General features: G+C 35.4%; 1 protein-coding gene across 2 annotated transcripts in view; it reads left to right on the top strand.

The window, feature by feature from the left end:
• Positions 1-343: 343 nt before the first annotated feature.
• The window catches only part of rc3h1a (ring finger and CCCH-type domains 1a), a 54,974-nt gene continuing 41,973 nt past the window's right edge, over positions 344-13,344 (top strand). For both annotated transcript variants that reach the window (XM_056447318.1, XM_056447319.1), the window contains exons 1-2: positions 344-443; positions 8,806-9,239. In XM_056447318.1, the coding sequence (XP_056303293.1) occupies positions 9,009-9,239 (231 nt within the window). In that variant the 5' untranslated portion in view covers positions 344-443; positions 8,806-9,008. The remainder of the gene's footprint in view (positions 444-8,805; positions 9,240-13,344) is intronic.

Genomic DNA, 13,344 nt, shown 5'->3' on the forward strand with positions numbered 1-13,344 from the left:
ACTTTTGCATCCACTAGTACTATTTTGTTATATATATATATATATATATATATATATATATATATATATATATATATATATATATATATATATATATATAATGTAGATAAAATGTTGAGACAACACCTTTCCTTCTCCAAAGTTTTTACTAAATATTTAAAAATGCGAATTAAAGACAAATCGCGTTTCAAAACCTATTAGGCTTGTTTGCCGTTGTTCAGTTACAATATCATTTAGACCTCTCCAGTGCTGTCTAGCTAGGTTTCGAGACTCGTAAATCTATTCAGGACACGATCATGATCTGTGGATGATCTCCGGTTGCGCAATAGTGGACTCTTTCACTCGAGCTCTGAGACTGAAGTCAGTCAGTCCAAAGAAACTTTCGTTACAGCAGCAGGCGATACTCGCCCTTCTTCTGTGAAGATTGAGCTGAACCAAATAATGTGAGTACACCATTTACTGCGTACAGCATGTACGGTTTTTGTCCCGCTGGGGTCTGTTTATGTATATATATATATTTTATAAATGATGAACAATGTGAATGATCCTTAGCTTAGGAATGTCACTGAATAGCTTGAATCACTTTTAAAACACGAAAACTGACATTTCTGCAGTAATTATCAGTAAAAACGCGACTAAAGTACGTAAACTATAACAAATGAGCTTTGTGAGCGTTACCTAAGATGCACCAACCGGCGTAGCATAAATGCTAACTCTCACGAGCGCATTATTCTATACAAATATACTTTATTTTCGGTTAGTCTTATATGTGTATTCATTTAAAAGGATTTGTTTGAATAAATATTGTCACAAACGCCAAGGAATTCACGATACAATCGTTTTAACTTCACAAATAAGCCGAACGCTACGAGCTTTGTTTTGTTAGCACACCGGCTAACCTAGCTGTTTAATATTCAAATTTCATATCGGTTCAAACGGTCCAAAAATGAGCATTTATATCATTCCTAAATTTAAAACAACAGTATTTAAGCGTAGAAAACATCTCACGCTGATGGGTATGTATTGTAAATGTGATTGTTTCGGTCATTTTTGTATTGGAAATGGCATTTAGTTAACCTGCTAGCTGACTAATGTTAGCATAACATATTGACAAACTATGGGTTCAATATAAGTAATTTTTCGGTATAACCGAGTGTCATTTTGCTAAAACAATGAACTAGTATAAAATAATGTGTGTATATTTAGGTTTTAAGTGAGGATTTTGTTATATTTGAGATATACCCAGTTTTAGTCAAAAGGCTTTGTCTCTCTTTCCTGTCCTGAAGGCTTAGGTGTTGTGCAAAATATTACACACAAATCACGTTTTCTCAAGAAGTCTTTATTTATTTTTAGTCTTTATTATTTAGAATTTATTTCACTAATTTAATTTGGCAGCGAAATCACACTGGAATGTGGTGATCACACGCGCTTATTGTTTCTTTTTTTAGAACAGAAATCAAATAGGATGTGGTTTTAGATAATGTTAAATCACTTTCAGTTGTTTAATTACACTCCTTTTAAATTAAGTTGTTTTAAAGATTAGTTAACCTGCTCTAGGGGGTTTCCAGTTGACAAGAACAAGACATTGGTCTCAACAAGCTTTGAACTGAGGTGATTTATTTTCCATGACTGCACTGGCATCTGAACTTATTCCTGTTTTTGAATAACATAAGTGTCAGACATGTTAATAAGCTTCTGATGCTTATTAAATACATTCACCTTTTAAGTTTGTCTCATCTAGTTGACAAGCAGGTATTCGAGTCATGATTACATTGCAGTTTCTGCATCAGTTCCTTCTATGGAGATAATAATAGTTTCAATTCTGTATATGCACACTTATAAATATTTAAGAAAAGATTCAGTGTAGAAATTTTTTTAAATGTGAATTGTTTTTTATTTTTTATTTTAAATATGTAACGTATAACATGTTTATATTTTTGTAAATGAAACCTTTTTGAATGTAATTTTCTACACTTTTATAACTAAATAAGCCTTATTTATAATATAATAATATATAATGTTATTAATTGATATGTACATAAATTATATACTATATACATTTAGTTTCATTTGTGTATGTATGTATGTGTATATGCATGGATACACTTTTCTAAATAGAATATTTGCATTTATGTATAAATATACATTTAACAGAACAAATTTACAAAGCACTATTTATATAAAAATGTGTACGTCTACATAATAAAACATTTTATAAATAAATCAACATCCACGTTTAGTAATCCTACGCTACAGAGGTTCCCCTTTTGTTTCTCGCCCACCAAACTTAATTATAGTTACTGGGAAATCCTGGTACAAATGCATTTGTAACCGAAAGAAAATGAGTGGGCGTGCCAGGGTAAAACGGTGCTTTTGATGGCTGACACAAAAGGAAGTACCTTAGTCACATGGATGGCTGCTCAAGAAAACAGCATGTCAAAAATATACATGCACCTAGGTACGTAAGAAAATGTTTATTTATGTATGTGTGTGTATGTATATATGTGTATGTATGTGTGTGTATATATATATATATATATATATATATATATATATATATATATATATATATATATATATATATATATATATATATATTATAAGGGCTGTGCGATTTGGGGCAAATTTCTAATTGCAATTTTTTTGACAGCAATTTTAAATTGCGATTCGATTTCGTTTAATCGCACAGCCCTTATATATATATATATATATATATATATATATATATATATATATATATATATATATATATATATATATATATATATATATACACACACACACACACACAAACACACACATATAATTTTACATGAAATAAGTATTACTTTCTTACTTTTTGTGCAAATACACTTGTTTTTTTTTGTCGCACATACTTTTTTAGTAGTGTAAAAAAATGTAGTGTATAAAAAAAAAAATACAACAAATATTTTTAAAGGCTATTTTCACTTTCTGTGTTGCCATATTCTGTGGTTACCCACCTAGTTGGGTCGTTTTAAATTTGATTGTGTGGGTAAAATAATGGTTTAGATGGGTTGACAAAATTTGGGAGGTTTTGAAACATAAATTTAAATCCAATTTCTTTAACAAAACTTAACCGTGTGCTCTTACACCATTTAGTTAGTAGTGACCAGTGCGTAGTGCAAACTGCATTAGCCTACCCGCGAGCAGGTGAAAGAAAGTTGTATCAAAATCTGACTCTCCTTTGCATTCATGCTCTTCACGCAGCGTCTGCAGTTAAACTCATAGCGTTTTATCTTAAAACTTTTATCAATCATTTTTCCCTCAACTGACAGCAATAACGAACATTAAGCGTTGCCTGATTGATAAGCAGCACCTAATTTTGTTGAAAAGAATGTAAAACATCAAATAGGACGTATTTATGCATTGACGCTATTTTGCTTCTACCTGAATCCATACTAGGAATTCATGGAGCTGCTGTGGAAGCTGAACTCATGTGTCCTGCTTCTGTTGTGTCAAACAAGTCATCGTTTCATGAGTTGCTAAACGAATTATTTGTAGGCTCACCGGATTTACTAGAGACACATTGGAGCGCACCAGCTAATTGACAACTTTAAAGGGGTGGCCCACTACGATATCATATTTGAAACTTTAGTAGATGTGTAATGTAGCTGTGTGAACATAAACAGCATCTCTGAATGTAAAATGCTTAAAGTTCAATGTAAAGGGAGACTTGGTTTTTACAGAGTTAGCTTAGCAAAGCCTCTAATGAACGAATTTTGGGGACTACAAAAAATACTTCTGGACTGAATACGCCTGTGAGATCACAAATGTACGTTTACCGCGCACATACACTGCTCAGCTAAGGGCCGTGGCCAGAGGCGCTGTAATGTTACAGCAGAGAGAGCTAAAATGCTGTCCAAACGCTGCTATTTCCACAGAGCTTCTTCTGTTTCTGTATTTGGGCTTCCAAATGACACGACACAAAGACAGAAGTGCTTACAGTTCAATATTGATTATGTTCTAGAGCATTATAAAATACATAGTAAGCATGATTTGACAAAACACAGCTTCCAGAATCTCTCCCAGTTCAGTGCTGGATTCGATTAAAATCTCCTCAAAGGAGCAGCTCCAACAAGCAGCAAGTGTTTTATTTGTTAAAATTGATCATGGCATGTACAGTGTCTAGCGTTAACGATATGCTGTAGCAAAGATGTAAACAACGGGAAATGCTGTTTGGCACCGCTAACGATTTAGCTACAAATTCATATTCATCAGTCAAACCGCTGTAAACACACACACACACTCTCTCTTCACCAGCACGTGCAGCGTCTCTCTATGCGTGTGCGACTGTGCAGTGTTTCTCTATAGGCAGCTTTTCCTGCGTTCTACATTTCAGATAATGAACTCGCAAAAGACATGTGAATGATTTATATTACTTACACATGCATATTCCGGATTTATGTGAAAGACGTCGTTAAAAAATACAGGAGAGCTCGCCTAACTCGTGTAGCAACAGAAAAATCAATCAAGGCTCACACAGGTCGCATCCCACATCTTGTGCTTTATTCTCCTGTCAACACTGTCACTGTATATTACAGAATAATAACTTAATCAAAGCATCAGAGAAAAATAAAAATAAACATCGGTCCTGCGCACATGCGCTTCTCGTGTTACACGCGTCTACAGACTGTTGACACACACACACACACACACACACAATGGCGATCTCTCTTTAAGGAGCCGCATCCCATTTTCTCTCGTTACAGACACTAGTCAGATTTTATTTTAGAGAGCAGGCACGAGGTTGACTGACTGTTTACACAGCACAAAAGCGCATGCTTGTACGGGCGTGACGTGGAGTCGATCCACGAATCACAGCACATTATGATAGATGACCAATCAGAGTCACTTTGAGGGTGGGCTTTTCGGAGGAACTAGGAAATGACATTCGTTTTCATGTTAGCGGAGCAGCTGTATATAATCAAAGTGAGATTTATGAAAAAATACGATGATTTCTTTCAAGTGAAACATGAGCACACATTGTTTTGCATCTTATGAACACAACCAAGCCTTAAAATTACATTATGGACCTCCCCTTTAAAACGAACAGACTAAAACTAACATAGGGCTGGGCGATGTGACCTAAAATCTAAATCTCGATTAATTAAACATTTGAACTCAATTATGATTAATAAACGATTATTTTATGTTAGTTCACTGGCAAGTTTTGTACAGTAAAATATGCTCACATATTACAAGTGAGAGATTTTTAAATGAAGGGTGCATTACTTCATTTTAAAATAATTGAAAGAAACACACACTATCTACTGTATATGATTATTAATTGAACATCAACGTTGAACAACTGAAATTAAAACCTACATTGCCTTAAAAGAAGAACTAGGACAAGTAATTGAAAAAATTGACCTGAAAAAGTTAGATCGATTAAAGGTTCTGAATGTTTCTATTACTTTCCGATTAATCGCTCAGCCCTGAACTAACATCTAAAATACTTTTTTTAATTTCACAGAATATTTAATGCAAAGGATTTATAAACTATTTGAATATCATCTTTAATTAAATACATCTACAATATATAGGCTAATAGGTGGTGTTATCTTCAGAAGAATAAATGCACTGTTGTTATGTGATCCAGTTATGTTGTAATTTTACTATTAAGGTTCTGTGACTGTTGGTTGGTTGCTGTATGGTAAAAAAATCTGAACATTAAAGGCTAATATCTGATTGAATTAAATTAAAATTAAGGCAAATATTAATCTGATATTTTGGGCATTTATTGTGCTTTTGGGTGGGTTTTGGACCGGCTTTGGCCTGGTAAAAGTCAGCTATATCTGGCAACACTGGCTGTTTTCTCAAAAATGTGAAAGAAAAACGAATGTTTTATTCATATCTGTAAGATTTTTTCATACAGGGGGAAACCATCATCCATAGATTTGCCTGGTTATATGCAACTTTTTCTGGAAAAATAGATACTTTTTGTTCCTGCATATTCATAAGGAAGCAGGTGATTGATGGTATCTCATCACTTTATTCTCATCTCCCCAAACGTCATCTCAGCATGAACTCATCTCCGTGTGATAGAAACCGTGATCTTTGTTACGAAACATGTTCCTGTTCCCTATAGGTATGAATTCCTGCCTTCCTGCTCCTAAAAACACTTTCTGATGAGTCACAGTGCAGGAAAAACAACCCTGATTTACACTTTAACGCTTCCTTGTTAAGTCTCCCTTTGGAGCGGGTGAAGAAAACCACTTTACTCATTATTGGTCACTTAAAAATCCCCTGGCTTTTGTGTTGTTTTGCTTATATAGTGGCTATATTGGGCAGCCTTAAGGTATGGCACGCAGACTAAGCTGTAATAAATGATGAGTCAGGTTATTGCTGCTGTTCTGGACTTCCCAGGACTCAATGTTTTCCGCAGCTCATGTTGTCAGGCTGAAGCCAGTAGGTTTGAAAGCAATGTTAGCCTAAATATCCTGTCTGGTCGGATGTTCTGTGATGTTTAAATTAACCCGCTGTTCTCAGGTCGGTGATAAGAATGGCTAAGATGACGAAAAGGAAAGAATCTGACTTGAGTCATTTGTTGTTGTTTTTTGCAGTAGTACTTGTGTTACTTTCAGTTTGGTTTTGTGTGGTTGTTTTGTGTGATTTGAAAAGAATCAATCAAATGCAAAGCATGCTAGTCCTTTATGAACTTCTCATCAGATTAGTTGTTGTTTTTTTAAATGGAACATTTTGGTTCTCTGAAGCTTTTAATTTTTTAGGAAATGAGCAGAACTTTTTTTTTTAAGTGGAATTAAAAAAAAATGTATTTCTGAATGAATAATTTAATGTTGATGGTGTTATTCAGGTGTAGCTCATCACACTTGCATGGAGTATATTTGCAGTTTGTTCTGTGGATTTAACTCAATAGCTTTCTGAGTTTTTTGTTAATTTATTTTGTACTTTTTTATTACTGTTTTATTATTTCTATGTCAATTATTTTTAATGAAAGGTGCATTGCTTTTGAAGAATATTTGGTTATATTCTAATCATTAACATGTTATTAATTTTGTTAGTACATCTACTTATTTAAAATGGTTTTGCATCAATAGTAGGGCTGCATGAATCTAGCTAAAATAAGAGTCACTATTTTTGCTTAATTAAGATCACGATTTTCTCATGATTCTGTAGATGTAAAATAAAAGTTAATTTGAGTAGGCTATTATTATTGTTGTTCTCAAACATATGGTAAAACAACAATAATAATATTAGGCCTATGTGTAGGTCTACTGTTTAAAATGCTAAATTTTGTATAGACTTGGAATGGTGGACTTGAACAGACTTTAAATTTTAAATAGGTTAATGCACAGTACAGTGATGACATCAGAATGCAACTATTTATAATTCTGAAGTTGATTTATTATGTTTAAGACATATGCTTTTTTCCCAGTGATGGGTGGCAGCTGCAAGGGCATTCGCTACGTGAAAACATATGCTAGATAGGTCGGCGGTTTATACCGATGTGGCGACCCAGGTTAATAAAGGGACTAAGCCAAAAAGAAAATGAATGAATGAAAGACATGCTTGCATTAGACATTGACAACATTATAAGCCCATTTTTTTTCACTTAATTTTTTTTCAACTTGCATTATATTCAACATTAAATAGGCTAGAGTAGTTATACTGACCCAGTAAACTTTTATTTTTTATGCACAACACGTAGTGTTCGCTATGAAAGAAAAAAACATATCAAATGCTTGTCGTAATCATAACTCTAAAAAGCGATATGATCATTTAAATGATGTGTATGCTTTCGGTTTCACTTTCACTGCTGAGTACAGTTCATGTCATGGCTGCCGTTAATCTGAAAAAGAAAAAAAAACATGCATGCTAATCATACTTCCTGCGTGGCTACCAAAAGATCACTCAATGCAACTAACTGAACATTATTTACAACCTTATTGCCTGTTATTCACAGCCTTTGCAGGTTTTGTTCATTAAAGTAGACATCATTGTTGGGCACATGGGTGTTCTCTGTAGTAAACAAACAGTGCATCAGCTCACATGTAATTTTGCGGCCGTGAATACGTCATTACATTGAGACAAAAAATGACATTTTTGGATGAATTATACCTTATAAATACAGTGTATGACACTTTTAAACATCATTTGTAGGTGTCCATGTTGATGAGCAATGTATATATAACAATGTGAAGACTTTTATTCTTCTGAACTTGAAAATATAATTGGCTGAATCGTAGAGATGCTGGATTAAGATCGTGTGGAGGGACGAATCGAGATCACAATCTTTTTTTGATTAATCATGCAGCCCTAATCAATAGCTTGGATCCTTTTTTGCTGTTGTTTTGATTACCTTAACAACAGACAGCAGCATAAAAAATGTTATGAGCTTTAATTTAATCATTCATTTTTCTTCAGCTTAGTGTCTAATTCAGAGGTCGCCACTGCCGAATGAACTGCCAACTACTCCAGCATATGTTCAATGCAGCGGATGCCCTTTCAGCCGCAACCCAGTACTGGAAAACACCCATACACACACATTCAAGCACACACTCATACACTACAGCCAACTTAGTTTATTTAATTCACCTATTCTGCATGTGTTTGGACTGTTGGGGACCCAGAGGAAACCCATGCAAACTCCACACAGAAATGCCAACTGGCCAAGCCGAGACTCGAATCAGTGACCATCTTGCTATGAGACGACAATGCTGACCACTGGGCCACTGTGCCTCTTTTATGAGCCCTGTGAACTTCAAAAAAATGAAAGAAAAACATTGATGTTATTTCTAATGTTGGTTTGTTTTTGTTTTTCAGGTTATGTTTTTCACACTATGTGCTGAACGCCCACAATGCCAGGAAATATTTAAGAACCGTGATCTTTGGAAGAGCTTTATCGGTTCCAGTGGAACCTTTAGAACTTACCGCCATATCGTTTTACACAAAACGCACATAGACACCAATGCAGCAATAAGAGAAGAACTTGGGGACCGGAGCATCACAGACCGCGCTTCGCTACAATGCCCGTTCAAGCTCCACAATGGACCGAGTTTCTGTTATGTCCCATCTGCACGCAAACCTTCGAGGAAAGCCACCGCAAACCCATCAGCCTGGGCTGCGGACACACTGTCTGCAAAATGTGCCTGAACAAACTGCACCGCAAGGCCTGTCCGTTTGACCAGACCACTATCAGCACAGACATCGAGCAACTGCCCGTCAACACTGCGCTGCTGCAGCTCGTCAGCGGACAGGTGAGACCAAAAGACTCATTATAGTTACGACAGCTCTGATTTATTCTTCTTTAATGCTGGTTCACTTTACTGCTGGTCACACCAAACACGAAATTAAGTATTCGCAAGAGTAAATTACATGCAAAGGTTATGCAAATGTGCGAATAGAGGTAAATTATTGTTGCACAAATGACGCAAAATATGCAACACACTTGCAACGAGTGCTCAGTCATGTCTACCGCTTAAGTTCGAATAATTAAACTCTGTGTGAGCGGGGAAAACATTCCGTGAGTAAACCAGAGCAAATGACACTGTGTTTTGCGTCTGGTGTGAACCCAGTAATAGGGGTAAAGAGAAGTTGGAAATACCTGAGCAAGAAATGCCTATGTATCACACTAAAAAAAATCTCTCTTGCATGAGTTGTTTTTTCTTATAATTCGAAAAAATTATATTTAATGCTCCAATGGGAACCATGTTTTCGCAGTTCTACATTGATTATTCATTTAACCTCCAAGGGCTTAGTGTCCACATACAGGGGACAGCACATTTTAGCTCTTAAGTGGCTATTTAAAATACTTTGAATGGTTTATATTTTGTTACAGACATACAGTGTCATCCTGCAACTGTTTTGCAGCATATGAAATGTCCAAAGCACTATTTTTAACTGTGTAAAATGGGCAAAATTTTTGTTTTTACTGTCTGATAGTCAAAACATGTTCGAAAAAAATGTATATGTTATATATGCCTTAAACAGTCAGAAAAAAGGGGTCTATGTAAATTCGGACCACGAGTCCACATATATGGACATAATTTTTCTCTAAAAGTTTTATTCTAATTCGGTTCCAATAAGCCCAAATAGCAAAGAGAAATAAAAAATATCTTGGGTCTTAAGAGGTTAATGTAGATCAATGTGTTTGGATATGATCTGAGACAAAGCTCTTTATTATGCTTGTATAAGAAAATAATTTTCGATTCTATTCTCAATTTATAAAGACCTTGAAACAGAATCACGCACTATATACCCCAGAAAAAAGCATATGTCAGCTTTCACAAGTATATACTTCTGCGTTGAGTGATCGACGTGACTCACGGCGCATGCTTGTGCGTAGCCATGTCTTTATACTTCTGCGTGCTGTTTATGTTGCTCTGCAATAACACTTCCGAAACGCTAGCTGGCAGTAGGTTATGTTATTACTACCTTATTTACTACCTTAATGTACAAGTAGCTAAAACTCGCTTATTCAGAGATGGGAACTGGTGGGCGTGCAACAACTTTATTCGGAAGGTAAACACACAACAAAATTTTCCATCTAGTGCTTCTTCACAGGACTCGACACTTGTAAACACTCGCTCCATCAGGCTCGCAGCTCTCAGCACCGCCCACACTCGTCACAGCTACCAAGCTGACCAATCACAGAGCTTGCGCTGCGATGTGTAGGTACATTTTTTGAGAGGTGTTGCGTTAGAGTCGCCGTCAGCCATGGCGAGGTCTATGCCACTGCGTGAAGGCTGCGCTTGACCATATGTGTGCGCTTGACGCAGAAGTATAAATCAGCCTTAAGAAATTCACACCAAAAACTTAAAAAAAAAAACAAGACGTGGCACTCAGAAATGGGTTTAAAAAAAAGTGCAGCGCAAGGTCTACATATCGCAATATTATGAACGTGATGTAATAACGACAATAACGAACCCATCAGAAATAGGAAAACAATATGTTATGATATAACAGTAAATAAAAAGTTGTCATGCCAACATTCGACTATAAATAGAAGCTTGAAATGATTGCCCCACGGTTGTTGCTAGATCTTTCAACTTCACACATCATCTAAAAATAAGAAGAGACATGTGTAACGAACAAATGCGTCCATCAAGGACGTGTCTACATTGATAAACAATAGAAAAGTAGTGCATTGGAAATGAAAAAAAATAAAATTGTGAGAACAGTGCCTAAGAGGGTTTTCTTGTCTCTTTTGCTTGGATTTCTGCAAATTAGGTAACACTTTTCAAAAAGGGACACGTAGTTCATGTATTTGCTAACATAAACAGTGAACAGCATGTTCATTACAGTATTTATTAAACTTTTTAAACATTATATATTGAAAATACATATGTTCATTGTTAGTTCATGTTAACTTGCAGTGCATTGACTAATGTTACCAAGCACAGCGTTGGATTTTTATAATATATTAGTAAATATTGAACTGTGATTAATAAAGGATGTATAAGCATTGTTCGTTGTATGTTCATGTTTGTAAATACATTTTCACATTGTAAATAGTTTCCAAAATTAGCTTAAGTTGCATAGTATTTGTCGATTAACATAATTTCGAACATTTTATCGACATAGAAAATAGAACAAAAGATTTTAGATTGTTATTAAAATGAATAGACTTTATCTGCAAAAGTTAAAGGTCCACACCTTAAAAGTGTCGCTCCAAAACTTATGAATTTGCATGATTAACTTTTGCATGAACATTTTTGCTCTCATTGATTGAAATGTTTTGAATTTCGCCTACAAAAATCTGCACGAACAATATCCGTGAGGGGAAATTCATCGCAAAACTCCTGATTGAAATGACCAGATTTTGCCTAAGGAAATTCACCAGTCAACAGTAAACACGACCACACCATTATGCAAGGCTTGACATTAAAACCCAACAACTCCTGAATTTGCATACATGACATTAGCATAAACATAAAGGAAATCTGCAATGGAAACTTTGTGCAAAACACCCAATCATGATTGACTAGATCTCGCCTGCAAAAATATGTAGAACAACAGTAATGCACCTTTACATGCACTGCTACTACGTGCAAGCTCAATGAACTCGGTTCACTCTGTACTGGACATGTTTATTTTTATCGACTTTGTTTTCCTTGTTGAGATAAAGTCAAAGCTCCCACCCTCGCCTCAGTCTAAACTGCTGAACAGAGAGGTTGAGGAAGTAAAACTGCAGTGGTTCCTTGTCAGTCTAACAATGATCCTTTTTTCTTTCCAAAGTACCTTGATAAGAATCAAAACATGAGGCAGAGCGGCAAATATCCAGACTGCACTTGCAAACAGTACATCACTTGTACTTTAGGCAAAGTGCATTTATCAATGTTTACCACATCATTTATGAATCAAACGGACAAGCTGAACATCTCAAGTGCAACATGGGTAGGAGGAGCTCAGGTTTCTAAAGAACAGCTTGCGGACGTTCCAGTCTGGTTGGATTTCAGCCCTTATGTGACATACCGAAGCGTGTGATTGCATGACAGGAGGCAGTAAAACACATCGCTTTCTCGCACATTTACAGCCAGCAGAGAACCAGGAAGTTGAAACAACGTCTGCTAGCCATTCCCAGCTTTGTCTGTGAAAGTACTTCTTCATTCTGCTCGCTCTGTGATGAGTATGACTGTCGCAACCGTTTCATAATCATCTGGCCAGGATTATTTTAGATATCCACAGTCATCGTCGAGCATCGCATTCAAATAAGGAAATTTGAGCAAACTCTAAAATGTCAGTTTCACGCTTGCATAACTGTAGATATTTTGAGCCTTAGTAAACTGTAGATGAGATGCTACAAATTCGAAATTAGCAACTTGTTTTTAAAAAAAAAAGTTAAACTGGAAATGTCAACATTGAAATGAGGAATTAGCAGAGATTTTTACATTTATTCTTCAGTTTGGATTGGTTCTAAAAATTGCAGTGTTGTATGGTAGGCTTACATGATAACTCTTTCAGCTTTTAAAATCTATTGGCCATTAATTAGCATTTTCTGGCCCCATAATTATCTACTTTTGAAAACTAGTTTGAATTGGACATGTTTAATGCCATACCATTTAGAGATGCTCCGTTCGATTGGCCAGAGATTGGCTGATAATAGGCATGGGCCGGTATAAGATTCTGACGGTATGATAACCTTTGGGTAAAAATATCATGGTTTCACGATATCATGGTATTGTGATTAGTGCTCTAAAATATATTTGTTTTAAATGTCTGGTTAAAAAACAAAACTTTTTCCCCCTTTGAAAACAATATATTTAATTTTTTGAAAGATTTATAATATTTTGGAACAGTAAACATGTCAGGCTCAATATTTCAAATGAATCATTGACTTCTGCTGTCTTCATTTGTTTCAAA

This window comes from Danio aesculapii, chromosome 22 (assembly GCF_903798145.1).
Source record: "Danio aesculapii chromosome 22, fDanAes4.1, whole genome shotgun sequence".
Taxonomy (NCBI): Eukaryota; Metazoa; Chordata; class Actinopteri; order Cypriniformes; family Danionidae; genus Danio; species Danio aesculapii.